We start from the raw sequence: 20,451 nt of genomic DNA, 5'->3' as shown, positions 1-20,451 counted from the left end.
ATAGTTTACCGCTTGACATAGTTTTAATCAGTTTTGTAATATCCACGTGCACTACTGAACACTGATTAGGACTTGACGAATCCCTGTTGTATTTGATGTAAAGTTGTGTTTGAAAACGTCACAATATGCAAACATCATGCCAAACAATCATACTTCATCAAAAGGATCATCGTACTTCGGCGCAGACCATCGTACCTCAGGGTGACCATCGCACTTTAGCGTCCCTATTGCATCTCCAAGTTCTACAAATACAAAAAATCTATCATTCAAACAGGTCCTAAGAAACAAATTTATTTTGTTAATTGAAAATTTAGCCGGATCAAATCATTTTAGACATCAGAAAAGATAATTCTGTATTGATTGTAAATGTATGTATGATGTCTCTAGTCTGGTCAGTAGGCCAGACGGGATTGGATTCAGAGAAATTCAGTTATGACCAGTTCACGTGGAATTGCGTTGTGTGATGTCACTTCCTTTTATCATCAGCCTTTGACGTGTTAACTTGTTATTCTTATTTTTCAATTTGTGAAATTTATCTTTAGGCCACACCAATTTGATTCCTTATTCGACGGACCCGCCCGCACCTATTTTTTTCAAAACAGAATTTTTTTATTTTTTTTATATTCCCGCTTCCCGCATCCGGAAATGTAATCATGTCCATTTCCCGCACCGTTTTTTTTTTTTTTTAACATTATAAAAAGATATCAACATTTGTTTTTAAAATCACAGTCTAACCTGTATATAACGATTTTAAATATAAAAACACCCCAGCACACTTTGTAAATATCTGTGAGAATATTTGTTTCAGCATGAAACCTACTTATCCAAAGCGGGAGTGCTCCGATCAAGGATTTTTATCTCTGATATAAATCTATATCAGCGGAAATACCGGAGTAAAGAACAAAAAAATTGGTTACTTTCCCCCTTACTTATATCAAAACATGTTCGTTGTTAGAATAAAGTACAAAGAACTTCTGAAGGATTTGCCTTCAACTGCAATTATATTGTATGCTGGCGAAACAAAACTATCCATAGCCTCTGCATGTTTATGCACCTGTCCTGATTGATTGAGGGGCCTGTCGTTCAGCAGTTATCGTTTGGTAATGTTGTTGTGGTATTTTCCCGTTTGGATATACATGATATATAAATTAGATCGTTGGTTTTCCTGTTCGAATTGTGTACGCTAATAATTTTGGGTCCTTTATAGCCTGTTTGGTCTGTATCAAAGCCCTGTGTAAAAGGCCGTACTTTGACCTGTGTTTGTTATTTATATCAGGTTGAGAACAACCCTCCCTCAGACAACATGGACAAGGGGTCATTTTACTGATGTAGAAAAGAAAATAGAAATACCAAGGATTTGTATAGTTCTTCTATACAAAACCTTTGAAAACTTAGAATTTTGTACTCAAAAAGAGGAGAGTTACATCATATTTTAAACAACTTTTTCTAAAAGAGGGGTCCACTTATTTTGAATAATATTAAACTGTTAAAGTAAATGTGTTAACATGGTTAAAGTCCAGGAATATTACAAAATTCTGGGACATGTTTTGACCATTTAATACCAGATAGATATATAGTTCTTTCAGAAAATATGAGCCCTTTTGTACAAACAAATATATTATAACTTATATTGATCCCTCATAAAACATGTAAAAGGGATATTTATAACATTAAGGGGTTGTCCCCAACCTGATTATGACTTGGATGGAGAATTGTCTCATTGTCAGTCACACATACATTTCATACATAGACCAGATTTAATTATTTCTTGGTGAACAGGAACAAAATACTTCAGAAATTAAAGAAATGTCAAAGTACAAGTGATAAATCAAGCTTAAATATTGTCAAAACCTACTATTTTATGTTTACAAAATAAAATTATAATCGCCCGCCTCTACTTTTCAAGCTTCGCCTCAAAAATTTGCAAATCAAATATTTTTTTATTTAAATTTTCAAATCGCTCGCTCGCCCCAAATTTGGAAGTCCAAAAATCCGTAGAACAAGAAATTAAATTGGTGTGGCCTTAGAAGTAGATATGAATATTTATTTATTAGTTGGGCAGATTTGTCTCCCCATTTTTGTTATTCTTTGTCATTTATTCAATTGATTATTAATGTATTATACTTGCATAATACTTGTACACTTTTATGTCAAATATGTTATTGTCTCTTCAGGAACATTTTCGATAATCGTAAGATGAATCGTTTGACTGCATTCATATTTCAAAATCTTACAGAGGTCACCGTGATGTAAGTACATTAACGTTCGTAAACAGTAGAGCATTTATATAAAATTGAAAGTTATATATAATTGAATTATTATAACGACTTACATATTAAGACAACAAACTACTCAGATTTTTTTTGAATTTAAACATTGCTTGTAGATACGGGTGTTCTTTTAAAATTGTAGCAATTTAATCCTTTGTTATTTGTTTGGAAATGTTAGCATGAATATTATTTTAAAGATATCTAAATTTTCTGTTATTATTGATATGCTTAATGTATTGAAAAAATAAGATGGAATCATAATTTAGTAAATGCAGACCATAGTTGTGATTTGACATAATAGCTTTAATTTTTTATCAGAACAAACAAAAACACAATATCAAATACTGTACAACTTGTTAGTAGTCCTGATGTTGATTACAACAATGGCTTATTAACGGGGTGAAATGATAAAATGTACATTCTGTTAAGTCGAAAACAATAATAACATTAATTTTACCATGTTTAATGTTATTTATAGTGATCTTAAACAATGTGTAATTGAAACCATAGAAGCAAATGCATTCTTCAATATAACAGGACCTCTTGTGTTGTAAGTATATATGCTAGTATATGAAAACATGATAACTGATTTGTGTGCACGTGTAAATACATTTAGCTTACATGTAGTGAAGATACGTACTGATAATAGTTATCAAAGGTACCAGGATTATTTAGTACGCCAGACGCGCGTTTCGTCTACATTAAACTCATCAGTGACGCTCATATCAAAATATTTATAAAGCCAAACAAGTACAAAGTTGAAGAGCATTATTGAGCCAAATTTGCAAAAAGTTGTGCTAAATACGGCTAAGGTAATCTATGCCTGGAATAAGAACATCCTTAGTTTTTCGAAAAATTCAAAGTTTTGTAAGCAGGAAATTTATTAAAAAAAATGACCACATTATTGGTATTCTTATCAACACCGAAGTGTTGACTACTGGGCTGATGATACCCTCGGGGACCAAACGTCCACCAGCAGTGGCATCGACCCAGTGGTGTAAATAGTTATCAAAGGTACCAGGATTATAATTTAGTACGCCAGACGCGCGTTTCGTCTACGTAAGACTCATCAGTGACGCTTATATCAAAATATGTATAAAGCCAAACAAGTACAAAGTTGAAGAGCATTGTTGAGCCAAATTTACAAAAAGTTGTGCCAAGTACGGCTAAGGTAATCTATGCTTGGGATAAGAACATCCTTAGTTTTTAGAAAAATTCAAAATTTTGTTAACAGCAAATTTATAAAAATAACCACATTATTGATATTCATGTCAACACCGAAGTGTTGTCTATTAGGCTGATTATACCCTCGGGGACCAAACAGCAGTGGCATTGACCCAGTGGTGTAATTAGTTATCAAAGGTACCAGAAGTCAATTTCACAAAACAACTTACGGCTGAGATTTATCGTAAGTATACTGATTTGTTCATGACTTAAGACAAATCTTAGTCGTAAGTTTTTTGCGAAATTGACTCCAGGATTATAATTTAGTACGTCAGTCGCGCGTTTTGTCTACATAAGACTCATCAGTGACGTTCATATCGAAATATTTATAAAGCTAAACAAGTACAAAGTTGAAGAGCATTGTTGAGCCAAATTTGCAAAAGGTTGTGCTAAATACGGCTCAGGTATACAAATCAGTTCAATTACCGAATTTATTTCAAGGTTTTCACGTTTTCATATTACATCAATTGTGTTTATCAACATTTACTGATGATTTAAAAGATTACGGTTTACTTTTTTTGGTTTATGGGTTTTCCTTAAATCATTAAAAAAATCAATTCAATATTCCTAACCAACAACCTGGGGCAACACTCTAGACTAAAAATAGAATTGACGATAATGTAACTGGGCATTTATATCATTGTCAAATTAATCAAATAAGAGGTAATTTAGTAAACAAGTAATTACAATTTTACGGGAAACTATACAAAAAAGTATTTCTCATTAGGTTTAAAATCTATGAATTACAAAATGTTTTTTTATGTCCATGAAAAAGTAATTTCATATTTTGTTTTTTACAATCCAAAAATTTAAATACATTTTATTGAACAAAAGTCAGGGTTTATTACTAATACTATACTGCCTGTAAACTTTAACTAGACATATATTTAAGTCATTTTAACGCATCTGTTTACAAGGTTAAATAGTCTTTAGTGAGATATTCATCGCACACGAAGATATTTCTGTGGCTGCCAATCACATAATAAATATATACCTTATTTTGACTTTTATAAATTAAGGTTACAGTAGCATACCGCTGTTCAAAAGTCAAAAATCGATTGCGAGAAAGCAATTCCGGGTTACAAACTAGAGCCTAGGAAAACAAATCAACTTTAAGAAGACAACAAGGAAACAACGAAAACATCGAAGTGCAACAAAACACAAACGACAATGCAACGTACATCGAAGTGCAACAAAAAACAAACGACAATGCAACGAACATAGAAACGAACTAGTCAGACTAGTCTTGTCCTCTGGAACTACATGGCCAAATTAAACCAAATTCGACAAAAAGTATAATTAGAGTTGCAAAGTATGTTGCCTTACTTGATGAAACTATAATAGAATGTGAATCTTTTTAAGACAAACTAATCAGCAGGAAAAGATCTAAAAATAAGTCAACTTCTTTGAAATCGTACAACAACTCCTTATTGGTGTTATCGCCCTTAATTACGATTGTTAAATGTTGTTTGCGTTTTTGCGTTTTTGTCTAGTAATTTCACCACAATAGTAGATAGAATTAAAATCTGCATTAACAAAAGTATGCAGTATTTTGCTTATTATCTTAAAAAATATAAAAGATATATCTACTATGAAGTAAACATTTGCAGAAATCCTGAATACATTTAATGGAGTTTTATACGGCTGTCATAAAAATAAGAGGTTTAGCTAGCTATAAAACCAGTTTTAATTCACCATTTTCTACATAAGAAAATACCTGTACCAAGTCAGAAATATGACAGGTGTTATATATTCGTTTGATGGATTTTGCTCTTTGATAAGAGACTACCCGCTTTACTTGTATATTTTCCTCGGAGTGTGGTATGTTTGTTATTTTACTTTTTAATGATGGTTGTTTACTTTTATCTATGATTTTGGCATGATAGAATGTTTTTAACCAATTAAAAGCATATCTGTGTACTTGTTTGGCTTCATAAATATTTTGATATGAGTGTCACTGATGAGTCTTATGTAGCGTACAGATTCCTGGTACCTTTATTTGTCACGAATTCTATTCTAGTCAACAATGTTTTAGCGGGACCATCGTAAACGGTGCACATATACTTAGGTGAGCGACACATGCTCTATAGAGCATCATTGTGTATCCCCTCACTTTCTCAAGGAAGACTTATAAATGTAATCCTTACCACCGTTCTGTTATGTTAAAAGATTAAACAGACAGGTGAATAAACATATAACAGGAACAGAATTTTATGCATATGAAAACAAATTTCAGTCACACTTATTTTATCAAATATGACAATATGAAATGTACACATACAATATTTGTATAGTGGTTTCTGTGACAAACTTCATTTGTAAACTTATGCTGATTTTGGGTCAAAGATTAATCATTATTTATAGGAGCCTTCAAAACAATAAAATTCGGGAAATACATAACAAAGCCTTCAGAGACCTGACCGGTGTTGAAGTAATGTGAGTTTTGATGTTATTAAAAGTTAACAAAATTAAAAAATAGAAATTAGAAAAATATTCTATAGCTAATCATTTGTTAACAATAAGCCATATGGCACTTGCACATGAAGTAAAATTGTATTAGAACTGTGCTCCTAAAGCCGACTCAAGCGGCAATATATCTGTGAATATCTATATGAAATCAAATATCTATTTTTTTTTCAAAATCATAATCAAAAGTTTCAATGGAAAACAGATGACGAAAGATCAATTTGAATACTTCGATTTGATGATTTGTGGTAGTTCCACTTCCAGTGGCAAATATTTCATGCATGTTCAGAACGAAAAATAATTTGAGGAAAGACAGAAAGCACGCTTTTAGAAGAAAAAAAAAGTTGAGTGAAACAACAACCAAACATAAGACAAATGAAAAACATGCAGAGATCGAACACAAAAATACATAATCTGAACGATTCACTAAGTTCGTTGCACGTGTCAATCATAAATTTCATTGAAAGTCATGAACATGCATTGCCAGCATATTGGTTGAAATTTCTCAGGCAACAGTAACGATGTTCAAATCTTATAGATTTATCCAGAAGAAAAAAACCCATGTAACAAAAATAATTATGAAATCGGATGAACCTTTATAGGACTCGAACGAATGTGCTTTACAGATATTTATCATGATTTCTGTTTCGATTAAAACATCTCATTGGGTTTTCAGAAATTTGGACGACAATTTTCTACAAACAGTCAAAAGTGAAACATTTGTTAATATGCCAAAACTAAAAGTTTTGTAAGTATAGTTCTATTCTGATCAAACCAACCATGTTCGTTTTTTTTTTTTCATGTTCGTTATTGTTGTCAAAAAATCAGGTAGGTGGTTTTCATGTTTAAATATTTCACATAGCATCATTCTGCGGCCTTTTATTGCTTTCGTGCTATACGGAATCGGTTTAATAAATCTTAAAGGTAAAGGTCGACCTGTACGAGTTGTACAGTGATATACAGTAAAGATCGTTGACGTGTCATGTAGTCTCCAGTTATTTAAAAATCACATTAACATTTATGCCGTAATTGTCATTCTGAGATAATAATAATAAAAAAAAGAAATAAAAAACACGATTTAGGACGGAAAATCCTTAATAAAGCAGGAACCCAATGAAAATGTTTATTCAATAACGATATATGCGAAGAAATTCATTCGTATTCATTTCACGAATAAATCCAGAAAGCTTAATCCGCACCCAAAAGAATCTTGGAGTATCATCAATGAAACTAGGTTAATCAGTTTGAACACAATATAATTTTTTTTTGTAATATATATTTTTATTATTTTCATATCATTCTCAAATATCATCTACCAATAAAGATGTACAAACAATAGTTTTATTATAACTCATAAATATGGTTAACCATAATGGTTACCAATTATAAAATACTAAGTTAATAATACAGTGCAGAATACATCTCCATTGAGCTCTATTTCTTGATAATATTATCAATATTTGACCATTTTCTTTTATTTTTATTGCTTTATTTGTCGAGCACAAACTCGTAGAGAGTGGCATGTCAATCCCATAATAATGTTCAAGCCATTCAATTGCTTCAGCAACAGATGGGAATGTAAATCTAACTATACATTAGTATACATATATCTTCAATATGAGAATACATTTATTTTAGTATATCTAAAAATACATGATATTTATACCCCTTCTCTATTACAAAACAAATCAGATAGATAGTCATTATTTTGAAGACAACTTTATGAATTATAGTAAAAGGTTGTGAACCATTTCACTATTGTGTCACCAAACCGAGTAATTTTAAAGTTTCGTATATAAAGTTCCACTCCAGAGATTCGAAGGTTTTTTCGGTCTAACGAGACAAGCAAGCCATGAATATATTCCTTATCTCCTTTTTTAAAAGGTTATATATAAGACGAGTACACTTACCAGTATATCTGTCTCGCATAAAGCTAGTTTGAGTTTCACTAATCAGGTGGTCAAGGAATTTTTTAATTCTATTTGCAAGACATATTGATACTATTTTATAGTCTACATTAAGTAGTGAAATAGGTCGCCAATGTTTTATGACCTTAACTGAAGTTCAATACGTGTAAGTTCTTCCCTTTAATCATTGATTTTTCTTTCATTATTTTTCAAATTGTAATTGAATTTCTAGTTCTCCTTCTTCCCTACTACGTTCTTTCTTTTACAAACATGAAGTTTAAATGTTTCCCAAATCAGTTGATCTGAAATGGAAAATTCTATTTCTTTCGTATTTTCAGAATCAATTTTTCATATTGATCAATACAACCAGCAATACAATATATGTAGAATAATACATGGCAAAATCCGTATTGCATGCTTTATCACCATGAGAAACCAATATCAGTCCCGAGGGAATATCATGATTTTCCTGTATTTTTTCAGATGACTTAGTTTTTCTTTATGAGACTTTCTTATTTGCCTAATATCCACATCGTAATGTCCTCTATAACCTTATTACATTCTTAATATAGTTAAAGACCATGCCTTAACATGCATCTACTAACGATACTGTCATTAAGCTATTATTTCAACTAAAATTAATATTTATCAAATAAATATCATAAGATGTAGAAATTCTAAAAGTATTCTTGTTTATTTGGCGATGATATTGTTCATGATCATTTTAATTCTCTGACAAGGTGAACAGCAAGAAAAATGTTTCTTGAAAAGTTTGCCTAATTAAAATCGTAAACATTTGCATTTGTGTTTAGTCCATCCGGTAATGAAAACAAACTTCACGAAATCTATAACCAAATAAACAATAAAACTTAATTGGATATTTCTAACCCAACAATGTTCGATCTGTAAATTTGCTTTCGCAAATTTTTGGTTCTTCCCTCGCCGGGATTCGAACCCATGCTACTGTGATATCGTGACACCAAATCGCCTGCACTGCAGCCGTCCCGCTAGACCACACGACCACCTGGGCTCTAAAAAAAAGAGCTTTCGCTGGCCGTGTGTTACCTTTCCTCGTCAGTTTTAATCTAGCGGCGTACTACAGTACATGATATATAAGGCATGAAGATGTTATTGTTACAGATCAGCTAAATTATCTATAGTAAAGGATCCTACAAATTAATGTAATATACAGTCACAAAAAATAATTATATTTATAAGTACGTCTGAGTCAGTGACAACTCTACAACAGATGTATCCATCGGATCGCCATCAATGATGGTGATACATGGCTGTGTACATAATGTATATACAACTCGTCTAAACATCAACCCAACAAAATTGATATATATATATAAATCGCTTGTAAAGTTACTGGGAAATATTTTTTGGGAAAATATCAATTTCAGTCGAAATGACAGGACATTTTTTGGTGGACGTCATTTTTTTTTTTTTTCTATCCCAGGAAATATAGCGACTGGATCAAACTAGGTCAAATGTTGACGTCATTCGAATTATGACGTCACGCCAGGTATGCGATACGGGATATGCGATACGGGTATACCTATGCGATACAGGGTAAGTGATACAGACTGGAAAAAAGAAGTATATTTATTATTTTAATTTTAGTTTCTTGTGTACAATTTGGAAATAAGTATGGCGTTCATTATCACTGAACTAGTATATATTTGTTTAGGGGCCAGCTGAAGGACGCCTCCGGGTGCGGTAATTTCTCGCTACATTAAAGACCTATTGGTGACCTTCTGCTGTTGGTTTTTTTCTATGGTCGGGTTGTTGTCTCTTTGACACATTCCCCTTTTCATTCCCAATTTTATTATCGTATACTTAGCATTGATATGGTAGCTTTTGCATATGTGTAATGAGCGGCAGTTTACAAGCCATAATTTCCCACCCGGGCTGATAACCCATATCAGAGGCATCTCGTGCAGAGAACCCATAATAGTGCCTCTCGTGCAGGTTACTTCCAGTATTGGTTGTTTACTTTCTATTGTGACGTCAGATATTTTTTATGACGACGTCAAAATTTACAGCAACTTTTGTGGAGATAGTTGAGTACTTGCTAACAAATGCCATTGACAATTATGAATCATTTTAAAGAACAACAAACATTGAGTAATAATGATCATAAAACTCTTACAAATTTTCAATGTTTTAAATGTTTCTATGGTCGCCTTTAGAAAAATAGTAACATAAATAAATATGGAGGTAGTGATGTAATGGTTGGGCAATTATAGTGTATTTGTTGGATTCATAATTTAGCTTTTTTATAAAGTTTTTGACTGTTTTAGTTATTTGATTTGTGAATTTGCCATACATAAAACAATTGTCAGAAGTATATGATAAAAGGATTGCTACATGGCCTTTTCCATATCGGCCCGGGTATCATCCCTCGACCCATATTAGCACCTTGACTACATCTCTGATATGGGGGTCTCGGGATGATACCCGGGCCGATATGGAAAAGGCCATGTATTATTCTCTATATATTGTTTTATTAAAGTGCAGCCTGATATAACATAATAAAAGAAATGATACATATTTTATGTCAGCCTGCCTTCATAGGCTTATGATGCACTTTACTTCTAAAATTCCAATAGTTATATGTTATAATTATCAAATATCAATTTAAATGTACAATAAATAAGTAGCTAATTTTTTCTCATCAATGTTTGTGTTCTAATATCAGAAATGTTAGTGATAAATTTTGACACTATTTTAACACCGGCACTAAGTAAAATTTAAATTTATCCATGTCAGACATGTTATCAAAATTACAGTTATATTTTAGTTGACAGTCCATAAACATGCAATTTCTCTGTAATGAATAGGCAGGACATTTGTAATAAAAAGTGTTTTTCGTCTTCTACGCTTCCAGTTCTGCAAACTTTAACAAGTCGTCTATCAGCTGGAACGCCCCGGTAACGCCCTCTCGATTTCAAGGGGGAAAACACCACATCTCAGTCTTGCAATTGCGGATCTTTCATGGCGTGACATGCTTCATTTTTGGTACGGCTGAACACTATATGTTGTCTTCAAGTCTTTATACGTGCGGAGTTTTGGCATAGCTTCTATGGCTTTTTCCCATGTGGTCTGGTACTTTTGCATTTGCATGTCTTTCGCAAGATTACTAATAAACTTGGTACTAAGACCATCCGTACATTTCGAGTTAAATAAAGTATCAAGTCCACTTTCATTCATAATTGACTTTCTATTGTTGTACCACGTATTCTTATGGTTTCGTGAAAAACTACAGTCCCAAGCATATATCCGTGATGGTAATCTTTCCGAGCGCATATTAACAATACGACACCAAAGCCTTATCATCTGACAATGATTTCGGATAGAGACTGGAATCCATGCTATTTCGACTGTCATTCCCGGTATCGGTGTAAACTTTCCGACTCCTAAGAAATATCGTATAGCCCTGTTTTGCAGTTTGTCTTGTCCAAACCCCATACTCCAGCCCAGTAGGTCATCATTGGGGCGACTGTACTTTCAAAAAGTTTAGTATACGTACCATAATCAAATCCATCTGTTTAGTAATATTTCGAAACAAGGGAACCCAAAGCACGACTGCTACCAGTAATCAACTCGTTTACACTGATGTTGTAATCGAATGTTTCTGACACTGTAAGACCTAGGTTGCGGGACTGTGAAGTATAGTCAACTATTTAGTCGCCAATTTTAAACACAAATTCGCTTCTTGCAACTGTAGCTTTCCTTACGTGCAGTACTTTAGTTTTGTCAATATTCACATGTAAGTGCCAGTTGTTCAACTGATCTAGTTGTGTTTGTAGGCCCGCGGCATAGCTAGAAATGAAAACTATGTCATCGGCGAATAGCAACGTACTGAGTGAAAAGTCAGTTTCTAGTAGTACTTTACAGTCAAGAGAGTTGATTTCAGGTACTAGTATCAGATCATTTATGAATAAGGTGAAAAGCGTCGGCGCTAAATTCGCACCCTGGTGGACTCCTTTACCAATGGAAAACCAATCTGTATATTGTTCGTTTATGCGGACACAGCTTTTCAAAATGGAATACATACTTTGAACTGTTTTGAGCATATGCCCGTGAATTCTGGCAGTCATAAGTTTGTGCCATAGTAAAGTGTGGTCAACTGAGTCAAAAGCCTTTGAAAAGTCAACAAAGCACATAAATGTTTCAAGTTTGGGTGTTTTTTCATGTTTTTCTTAGAATGGTACATAGGCTGCGTATGTGGTCGAGGCACGATCTGAGTTTACGGAATCCATTTTGTTCCTCGCTTAGAATATTTTCAGTTTCAAAGAAATTCACCATTCGACTATTACGACAAAATAGATGATTTCAGCTTTCCAATTGTGAACTTTCCATTTCTACGTAGCAACATTCCAGCAGCACCTGCATACGGGGTATATATCTCCCAATTGGTACGATATTCCCGTGCTTGCATTTCATATCATGATTTTCCTGATAGAGAGTAACTGCTCACAAGGAAGCTATTAAACCAAGAGTTCCAAATGGTGAAGTTGAAATCATCCCTTCGTAAATTTTACGGACGCCATCACGAGTTGGTTGACCGTTATGGAATAACCGTTTCACAAATGATATCGGATATGTTCCTTACGTCGTAACTACAATCCCCTTCCCTTTCATGAATGTGACCTACCGAATTAGACTATTTACCGGATTTGTAATCACATAAGCAACACGACGGGTGCCACATGTGGAGCAGGATCTGCTTACCCTTCCGGAGCACCTGAGATCACCCCTAGTTTTTGGTGGGGTTCGTGTTGTTTATTCTTTAGTTTTCTATGTTGTGTCATGTGTACTATTGTTTTTCTGTTTGTCTTTTTCATTTTTAGCCATGGCGTTGTCAGTTTGTTTTAGATTTATGAGTTTGACTGTCCCTTTGGTATCTTTCGTCCCTCTTTTAAAATTGAACTAAATAGTTTAGCAACCGTTGTCATAAGACTAATTCTTCTGTATACGTATATGTCACTATAGTCGTTGCCATATTTCAGAATAGGACATATAATACATTTACACCACATACTTGGCACTATTTCACTAGTGAAGCACAGATTGAACAATTTTGTTAAGATATGTACTAAGTTTTCGTTTTTAAGAATTTCATTTGATAGATTATCAACTCCTATTGATTTGCCTGATTTCAGTCTCAGGTGCTCCGGAAGGGTAAGCAGATCCTGCTCCACATGTGGCACCCGTCGTGTTGCTTATGTGATTACAAATCCGGTAAATAGTCTAATTCGGTAGGTCACATTCATGAAAGGGAAGGGGATTGTAGTTACGACGTCAGGAACATATCCGATATCATTTGTGAAACGGTTATTCCATAACGGTCAACCAACTCGTGATGGCGTCCGTAAAATTAACGAAGGGATGATTTCAACTTCACCATTTGGAACTCTTGGTTTAATAGCTCTCTTGTGAGCAGTAACCCTCTATCAGGAAAATCATGATAGGAAATGCAAGCACGGGAATATCGTATCAATTGGGAGATATATACCCCGTATGCAGGTGCTGCTGGAATGTTGCTACTTAGAAATGGACAGTCCACAATTGGAAAGCTGAAATCATCTATTTTGTCAATTGTCAATTTCTAGATGTAAGTCAAGATAGAAGCCGACTTAACTGTATCTGTATTATCCTTTATCTCCAATTCGATGGGATAGATGCGTTCCACATAGTCACCAAATTTTGAATTGTTTAGTGAAAGAACGTCATCTATATAGCGGAAAGTAGAGTTAAAGGATATTGCTAACTTCTTATCTTTCTTCCTAAGAAGTTCCTGCATAAAGTCAGCCTCATAATAATAAAGAAACAGGTAGGCAAATAGAGGGGCATAGTTTGTTCCCATTGGGATGCCGACAGTCTGTTGAAAAACACGTCCTTCGAACGTTACAAATATGTTTTCAATCAAGAAATCAAGCATCTTGATAATATCGGTTTCAGAGAATTTTTTGTTTGAATATAAAGGTTGTCAGTTTCACGAAGTCCGCTTTGAAAACATTCTATTGCTTCAATTACGTTTGTCATTGCGTGTCTGCACCTTTCGTTTGCAAATATATCATTTGGAATGTTTTTTACTTAAAAAACACGTTTCCGTTCAAATATACCACAATGATCTATTTTGTTTTCCTTGTATGTTCGTTTTGTATATTGTAAGTAATTTGATAGAGATAGTTCCCACGTTAGAACGAATGGTCTGGCATAGTTGCCCCTGCAGCGGGTTGTATTTCAAATTCACTGATAATGTCCGAAATTAAATGAACTTCTACACAAGATAGCCACACCCTTACTGCTCGTGGTATGTGACCCAAATATTATTTTAGATCCCCATTCTGCACGCCAATACTGTTCAAGTTCTTTTTTACAATGAGTGTGTACTAAGAAAACCATATCATAGTTTTCTCTACATTTAATAAATAAATTTCTCCTTTTTTTATCAGAAGAAAGGCCTCTACATTTTATGCAACCAATTTTCACAAACTACCCATATTTTTTATCTCTTAAAATTTGTAAAGGATATATGTTCTAAATTATACAGTCAATAAACATATTCAGAGCAATATAAAAAAAAAAATAAAGTACTAATAAGAAGAGAGAAATGAAAGTGACATAAAAATGCTTTTTTCCAACTGTTCCAACAATAACCACCAAAATTCTCCTGTTTGATGGTAATTCAATTTTAATTAAGTACATTAATTAACTAAAATTTGGTGCGTTTCTCGCTTCTCCAGCCATTTGTATAAACAAATTATAGTTTTTATCAAAAAACCTTTTTTTTTTCTCTGTCTTCATGCCTCTTAAAGATTTTTTTTAACCCTATGTATGGTGTAGATAGTTTTAGATATCTAAAACAAAATATTCCCATTTCGAGTTTTCTAATGTTCAGTTTTGAGGATCGGAAGTTTAACTGTTTGTTATTGTTGACCTGGGTTCCCCCTTTTTTTGTTGAAAGCAGATAATTTTGCTTTTATTTGATTATGACTTCAATTCTTCCTCAGTCTAAAACCTTCCATCATTACCGAACTGAACAAAGAAATAATACGACGTGTGCCGTATACGGTGCAGGAAATGCTTACCCTTCCGGAGCACCCGATTTCACTCCCGGTTTTTAGTGGTGTTCGTGTTGTTTCTTATTCATTATTTATTACTGTTGATGTAAATGTCCTTTGGTTTTGTGAGTCTTTGTTTACTCTTTGGTTTTGATTGTTATTGTCTTGTCTCTCAAAAGATAATACAGATTTGAAAAGATATTTATATGGGGCTCTTAATTCGTAAAAAACAAACAGTATTACTATATGCTGATCATGACAATCGACATGTGCGTTTTATGATAGATCGCCAGTGGAGTCTGACCACGTTCAAAACTGAATAAAAACTATTACCACCTACTAGACGAGTTCAACAAGAATACATATTTGGAATACCTTTCACCTAAATACTCTAGAAAGGCACATAGTATGTGTTTTTTTAGTTTAGAGTGGGTATAATTGTTATCCGTGTTTTTGCCTGAATAGCTTGAGTCCGGTTTAGTTTGCACATGTCACCTGACCTAACTAATATGTAAATTAGCCATATGCGGATGACCCGGGACATACAAATTATCAACATAGAAAAATAATTTGAAGAGAGTTTCAAAATTCACATTGGTGAAAAATAAACAGAAACAAATTAATTACATACAACAATAATAAACAAAATGCTACAATAAGTGTTATCATGAGTTTTGTTTAAATTTTTTTAAATTCAGTTAAAATTATATTTTTTACGTGAGAAGGTGTGCCAGAAAGTCTATGATGATCTCTTCTTTTTCAGTATGACAAACGGATACTATTTAGTGTATACTAAATGGACATTCCTCTGTTCTGATGAAGACAGTTGACGTCTTTCAATTAAAAGATTAAATCAGACAGCGGCACATCGAACACGACACTATACTTACTTCCGCGTTTTATTTTCATCCCAGCAGCCAGAATTATGTCTCGATCTATCAGACTATTGAAGCGGAAAATGATCTTTGTCTCCCTCTTTTCCTGAAAGCCTATACACGGCCTGAAACAGCATTTTTCGATGCGCTCCTTGGGTATCTCTAACGTTTTTTCAAAGAAAATCGGACATCAGTCGTTTTAGGCATCTCGGCCAAGGGGGTTCCGCTCACACCACTTATCAACAGGTTCCACTTTCGGCTCAAATACTCTAGCTTTAACAGTTCTTTTTCTTTCGTTGATATTTTTCCTCAGGATTGTGGATGAGTGTGTTATATATATATATTAAACTATCATACATAAGTTTGGCATGAGATTCAAGGTTTTATACATTGTCCCTTACAAAAATGTAGTACACATCTGTTTTCAGAATTTCAACATCCCCCTCTAATTTGAGGTGCAAACTTGCAAAGCATTCGGAAATAGACTTTGATTCGTATATTTTTTCTAATGTATCATACCTGTCAAAATGTACTTCAAGTATCGGTTCTCGATTTTTGACTCCTCCGACCACTGACCTCTGTTTACACGAAAAACGCATTTCGGTCCAATCGAATGATCTCTCAAATATAATGTTGTGGCAATTAAAGACTTCTTTTGTTAGATATATGGCATTAAGGACAGATATAGTTGTTTCTGGATCATCTAGTATTTATAGTTTAAGACCTACAAATAACTCACATTAATTATTAACTGTGGGTTTTTTTTTTCAATAAAAAGGCGGACAGTAATAAAAAAAACACTTCATGCAATCGCCATGCTCCCTGAAGTCTTGAACACAATATATGTTTCGTCTAAACACACCAGTTACGCTCGAATTGAAAAAGCGAAAAAAGTAAAGCTAAGTACAAATATAGTAGACTAATGCATGTAAATAAGAATAATGTATTGTCTGACAAAATATACAATCTTCAGAAAGCACTAACAAATTTCAATTTTTCTGTCGCCATACCAAAGAGTTCTCGTGTAATGCGTTTTCATATTCAATCTTCTTCAACTCTGATTTCCAAATAATTATACGTTGATATTAGTAGTTTATTGTCGATTTTGCCGTGAAGCTTTTCGACTTTTCTACTTTTGTAAATAACTCGGAGGCAAAAGATTTCACTGAACGGACACAAATTTTCCAAACCACCTTCCTTTTATGAATGCGTTACACAACTTAAATTCCCCTTAATTGACTCATTTCTTTCTTCATACGAGGCTGATTTCACACAGGAGCTCCTTCAGAAGAAACCGGTATACTTTAACTTTACTTCCCGCTATAAAGATAATGTTCTCTCCCAAGATAATTGATTTAAAATTTGGAAACTTTGTTGAAAGCAACACACTGAAGATAAAGGATATAACAAATACAGTTGAGTTTGCCTCATATCTCGAAATTGAAAATGAGGATCGGTAAGAAACGAAACTTTAAGACGAAAAAGATGATTTCAACTTCCTAATTGAAAACTTTTCATTTCTACGTAGCAATATTCCAGCAGTACCTGCATTCGGGGTATGTATTTTCCAGTTGTTGCGATATTCTAGGGCTTGTACTTCCTATCATGATTTTCTTGATAGAGAATTGCTGCATGTTCATATAATGTGAAGTATCGAAGAGGACTTAATTCCATGTTTGTATTAATATGAGCAACACGACGGGTACAAAATGTGAAGCAACATTTTCTTATCGTTCCGGATTACCCGCGATCATCCACAAATTTCAGTGGGGTTCGTGGTTGCTTTTTTATCCATGGCATTGTCAGTTTATTTTTTTATGCTTGCAATGAGACACTTTAATATTGACTTTGATAAAATTTGTAAGGCAAAACATTGTAAAAGCTGTTTTGAATGCCCCAAAAGAAACTTGTTAACAATAAACTCATCATAGACACCAAGATTTAAATTTTGTATTTCCGCCAGACGCTCGTTTCGTCTACAAAAGGCTCATCAGTGACACTCGAATAAAAAATGTTAAAAGGTCAAAACAATACGAAGTTGGAGAACATTTCTAAAACTTTTGCCAAATACAACTAAGGTTATCTATTCCCGTGTTAGAAAAGCCTAAGTATTTCAAAAATTCAGTTTTGTAAACAGTTAATTTATTATCACGAACATATCAATGATAACTCAAGTCAACACAGAAGTGTTGACTACTGGGCTGGTGATGAAGAAGAGAGCCGTCTAAACTTATTTTATTAAGTCTTATTTTCGACTTATGAGTTTGAATAGATATATGAAGTTGTGGTATGAGTGCCAAATGAGACAGCTCTACATCCAAGTAACAATTTATAAAAGTAAACCATTAGAGGTTGAATGTTCATTTCGTATCATTCGTCTATCTTTCTGTTTGTAATGATTCTTCCGACAAGTAAAATACGATGATAAATCGGTTTCTGTAATAGCATAGATGATTATTTATATGATTATATAGGATATGTTCGTTGTCATCTTTTCAACCAAATCGTTATGATCCCCATAAATCTCTTTTTTTCTATGTTTTTAAGAAAATATTTGAACAGTGTTACTCATTGACATATCAACGAATTTGTCTAGTTTAGCGTTATGGAATATCTGTTTCACGAAAGTTATTTTTCAATTGTCGAAACCACAAACCCTCCCATTCTTTCCTTAAATTACCAAATTAGGCTACTTTACTTTCGATGTTGTCAGTTTTAAGAGTCAGACATTTTTTTAATCAATAACTTTTTCAAAGTTCATGGAAAGTTACGAAACTTCGACGATAGCTTTTTTCTGCTCCAAGGACAATGTCCATAGCTTTAATTGTGAAATGCTTATTTTCGTTTCCCCCCATATAACTATATACGAGGAGGGATTTAGTTTTAAGTCTAAGTTTAAAATTTGTTGACAAAAATAAATTTTCTGACCCTATAGAATATATAAAAAAGAACATGTGGTATGATTGCCAATGAGACAACTGTCCATAAGAGACCAAAACGACAGAGACATTAACAACAATAGGTCACCGTACGCTCGGCAACAACAAGCAAAGCCCATACCGCATAGTCAGCTATAAAAGGCACCGATAAGACAATGTAAAACAATTCAAACGAGAAAGCTAACGGCCTTATTTATTTAAAAAAAAAATGAATGTTTGTTATCGTGCACAGAAGCTTCCTTTTGGTAAGGAAAAAGCAGCTGAGGATATTCGTTTACATTTTCTAAATTGAATCTTTGTTGGAGTCAACACTACACTTTTACACTTACTGTAGAAATTTGAGACTGTTGGAATCTTTTCGATTTGTATCCCTTAAAATATATTATATACGTAAACGTGTTACTAATTTTACACGATTTTCTGGGTTTTTTTAGGACTATAAGGAGAAACAGAATATTTCACATTGAAGTTAATGCCTTTGGGGAGCTGCCAGAATTATTTTTCTTGTAAGTAATTTATTTTTCAGTTTGACAATTCTTGTGGACTGTTGTTTTGCAATGGCTATGTTCCGCGTGAAAATAATATTGACTTGAAGGGTTTGAATCTCAGTAATTGAAAACGTCTTCAACAAACACATTCCGCCGAAATTCAAAAATATATATCCACAAATATAAAGACTATTTCATGTTGATATGAAAATGCTTCTTTGGTGTACATTGATAAAATTTATAAAATATTTGTTTTTTCGACAAATTTTTATTGCAAAACTTGATACTTACAAATATTGATGTGCGACTTTTAAAATTTGTAACTTAAAAAGGGTTATGCATTTATACACTAGAATACAGGTCAGTAACTCCATTAAAGTATCTATGCATTTTTTGTATGCGTATTCACTTTGTAATCTGATGAAGTTATACTTATCGTAAGGTGCAAAGTTTTCTTTGCTTTTTTCTTTCAAAATATTTCTGTTTGAACCCGTCCTGTTTTTCTTATAACAATAAACTTATTATCAGCTACGTTTAATTAATTAATCAAAATTAATATCGGTATTGATATGGGAGAAACAAATTTGATAATTAGTTAACGATAGTGTAACATAGATATAAACAAGAACTGGGAGGATTCCAGGTATTCCTGATAGTGGAGGGATTAAAAAAGATAATTAGTTATCAAAGGTATCAAGATTTTAATTTAGTACGCCGGTGACATAAACTATCGGTCTCAGTATCGGATCGCAATTATTCTATATAAGGTATACATAAATTTAAATTCCTTGAATAGTCGGCTTTACGTCATGCCGGCTAAAAAACTGGGCCTCCTTATTTTTGTGGTATTGATATGTTACACGCATTTTCTAAATAGAGGCATTTGACCAGAAACATTGTTTTGGTTATTTTTTAATAAGGATTCAGGCATTTTATATAATCACTTTTTTTCAAAATGCCTAGAAAAAAATTGAAACAGGTTAATGTCATTTTTCGTATGGCAGTAGATACATGCATAGCAGAATAAGCTTATCATGTCCATGTACGCAGTCTCGCTTCTTGTGGAGTTCATGTGATCCCTCCGGTTTTATTTCTCTTCGCTTCCTGATTGATTATCGAAATTTTAACAATGGTTGGGTACTGTCGCCTTTATTCATCAGATCGTCGCAGACACAACAATTGTCATGCGCTACTGAAGCTGAAGAT

General features: G+C 33.4%; 1 protein-coding gene across 4 annotated transcripts in view; it reads left to right on the top strand.

Annotated features, from left to right (window-relative positions):
- The window catches only part of LOC143073305 (uncharacterized), a 60,137-nt gene that overhangs the window by 29,761 nt on the left and 9,925 nt on the right, over positions 1–20,451 (top strand). Inside the window, exons 9-13 of one of the 4 annotated variants that reach the window (XM_076248732.1) lie at positions 2,175–2,249; positions 2,749–2,820; positions 5,859–5,930; positions 6,637–6,708; positions 19,192–19,263. In XM_076248732.1, the coding sequence (XP_076104847.1) occupies positions 2,175–2,249; positions 2,749–2,820; positions 5,859–5,930; positions 6,637–6,708; positions 19,192–19,263 (363 nt within the window). The remainder of the gene's footprint in view (positions 1–2,174; positions 2,250–2,748; positions 2,821–5,858; positions 5,931–6,636; positions 6,709–19,191; positions 19,264–20,451) is intronic. The other 3 variants (XM_076248735.1, XM_076248734.1, XM_076248736.1) reach the window with 3 other exon arrangements.

Source organism: Mytilus galloprovincialis, chromosome 4, assembly GCF_965363235.1.
Source record: "Mytilus galloprovincialis chromosome 4, xbMytGall1.hap1.1, whole genome shotgun sequence".
NCBI lineage: Eukaryota > Metazoa > Mollusca > Bivalvia > Mytilida > Mytilidae > Mytilus > Mytilus galloprovincialis.
The sequence above is the reverse complement of the archived record's forward strand: the minus strand, read 5'-3'. Positions and strand labels throughout refer to the sequence as shown.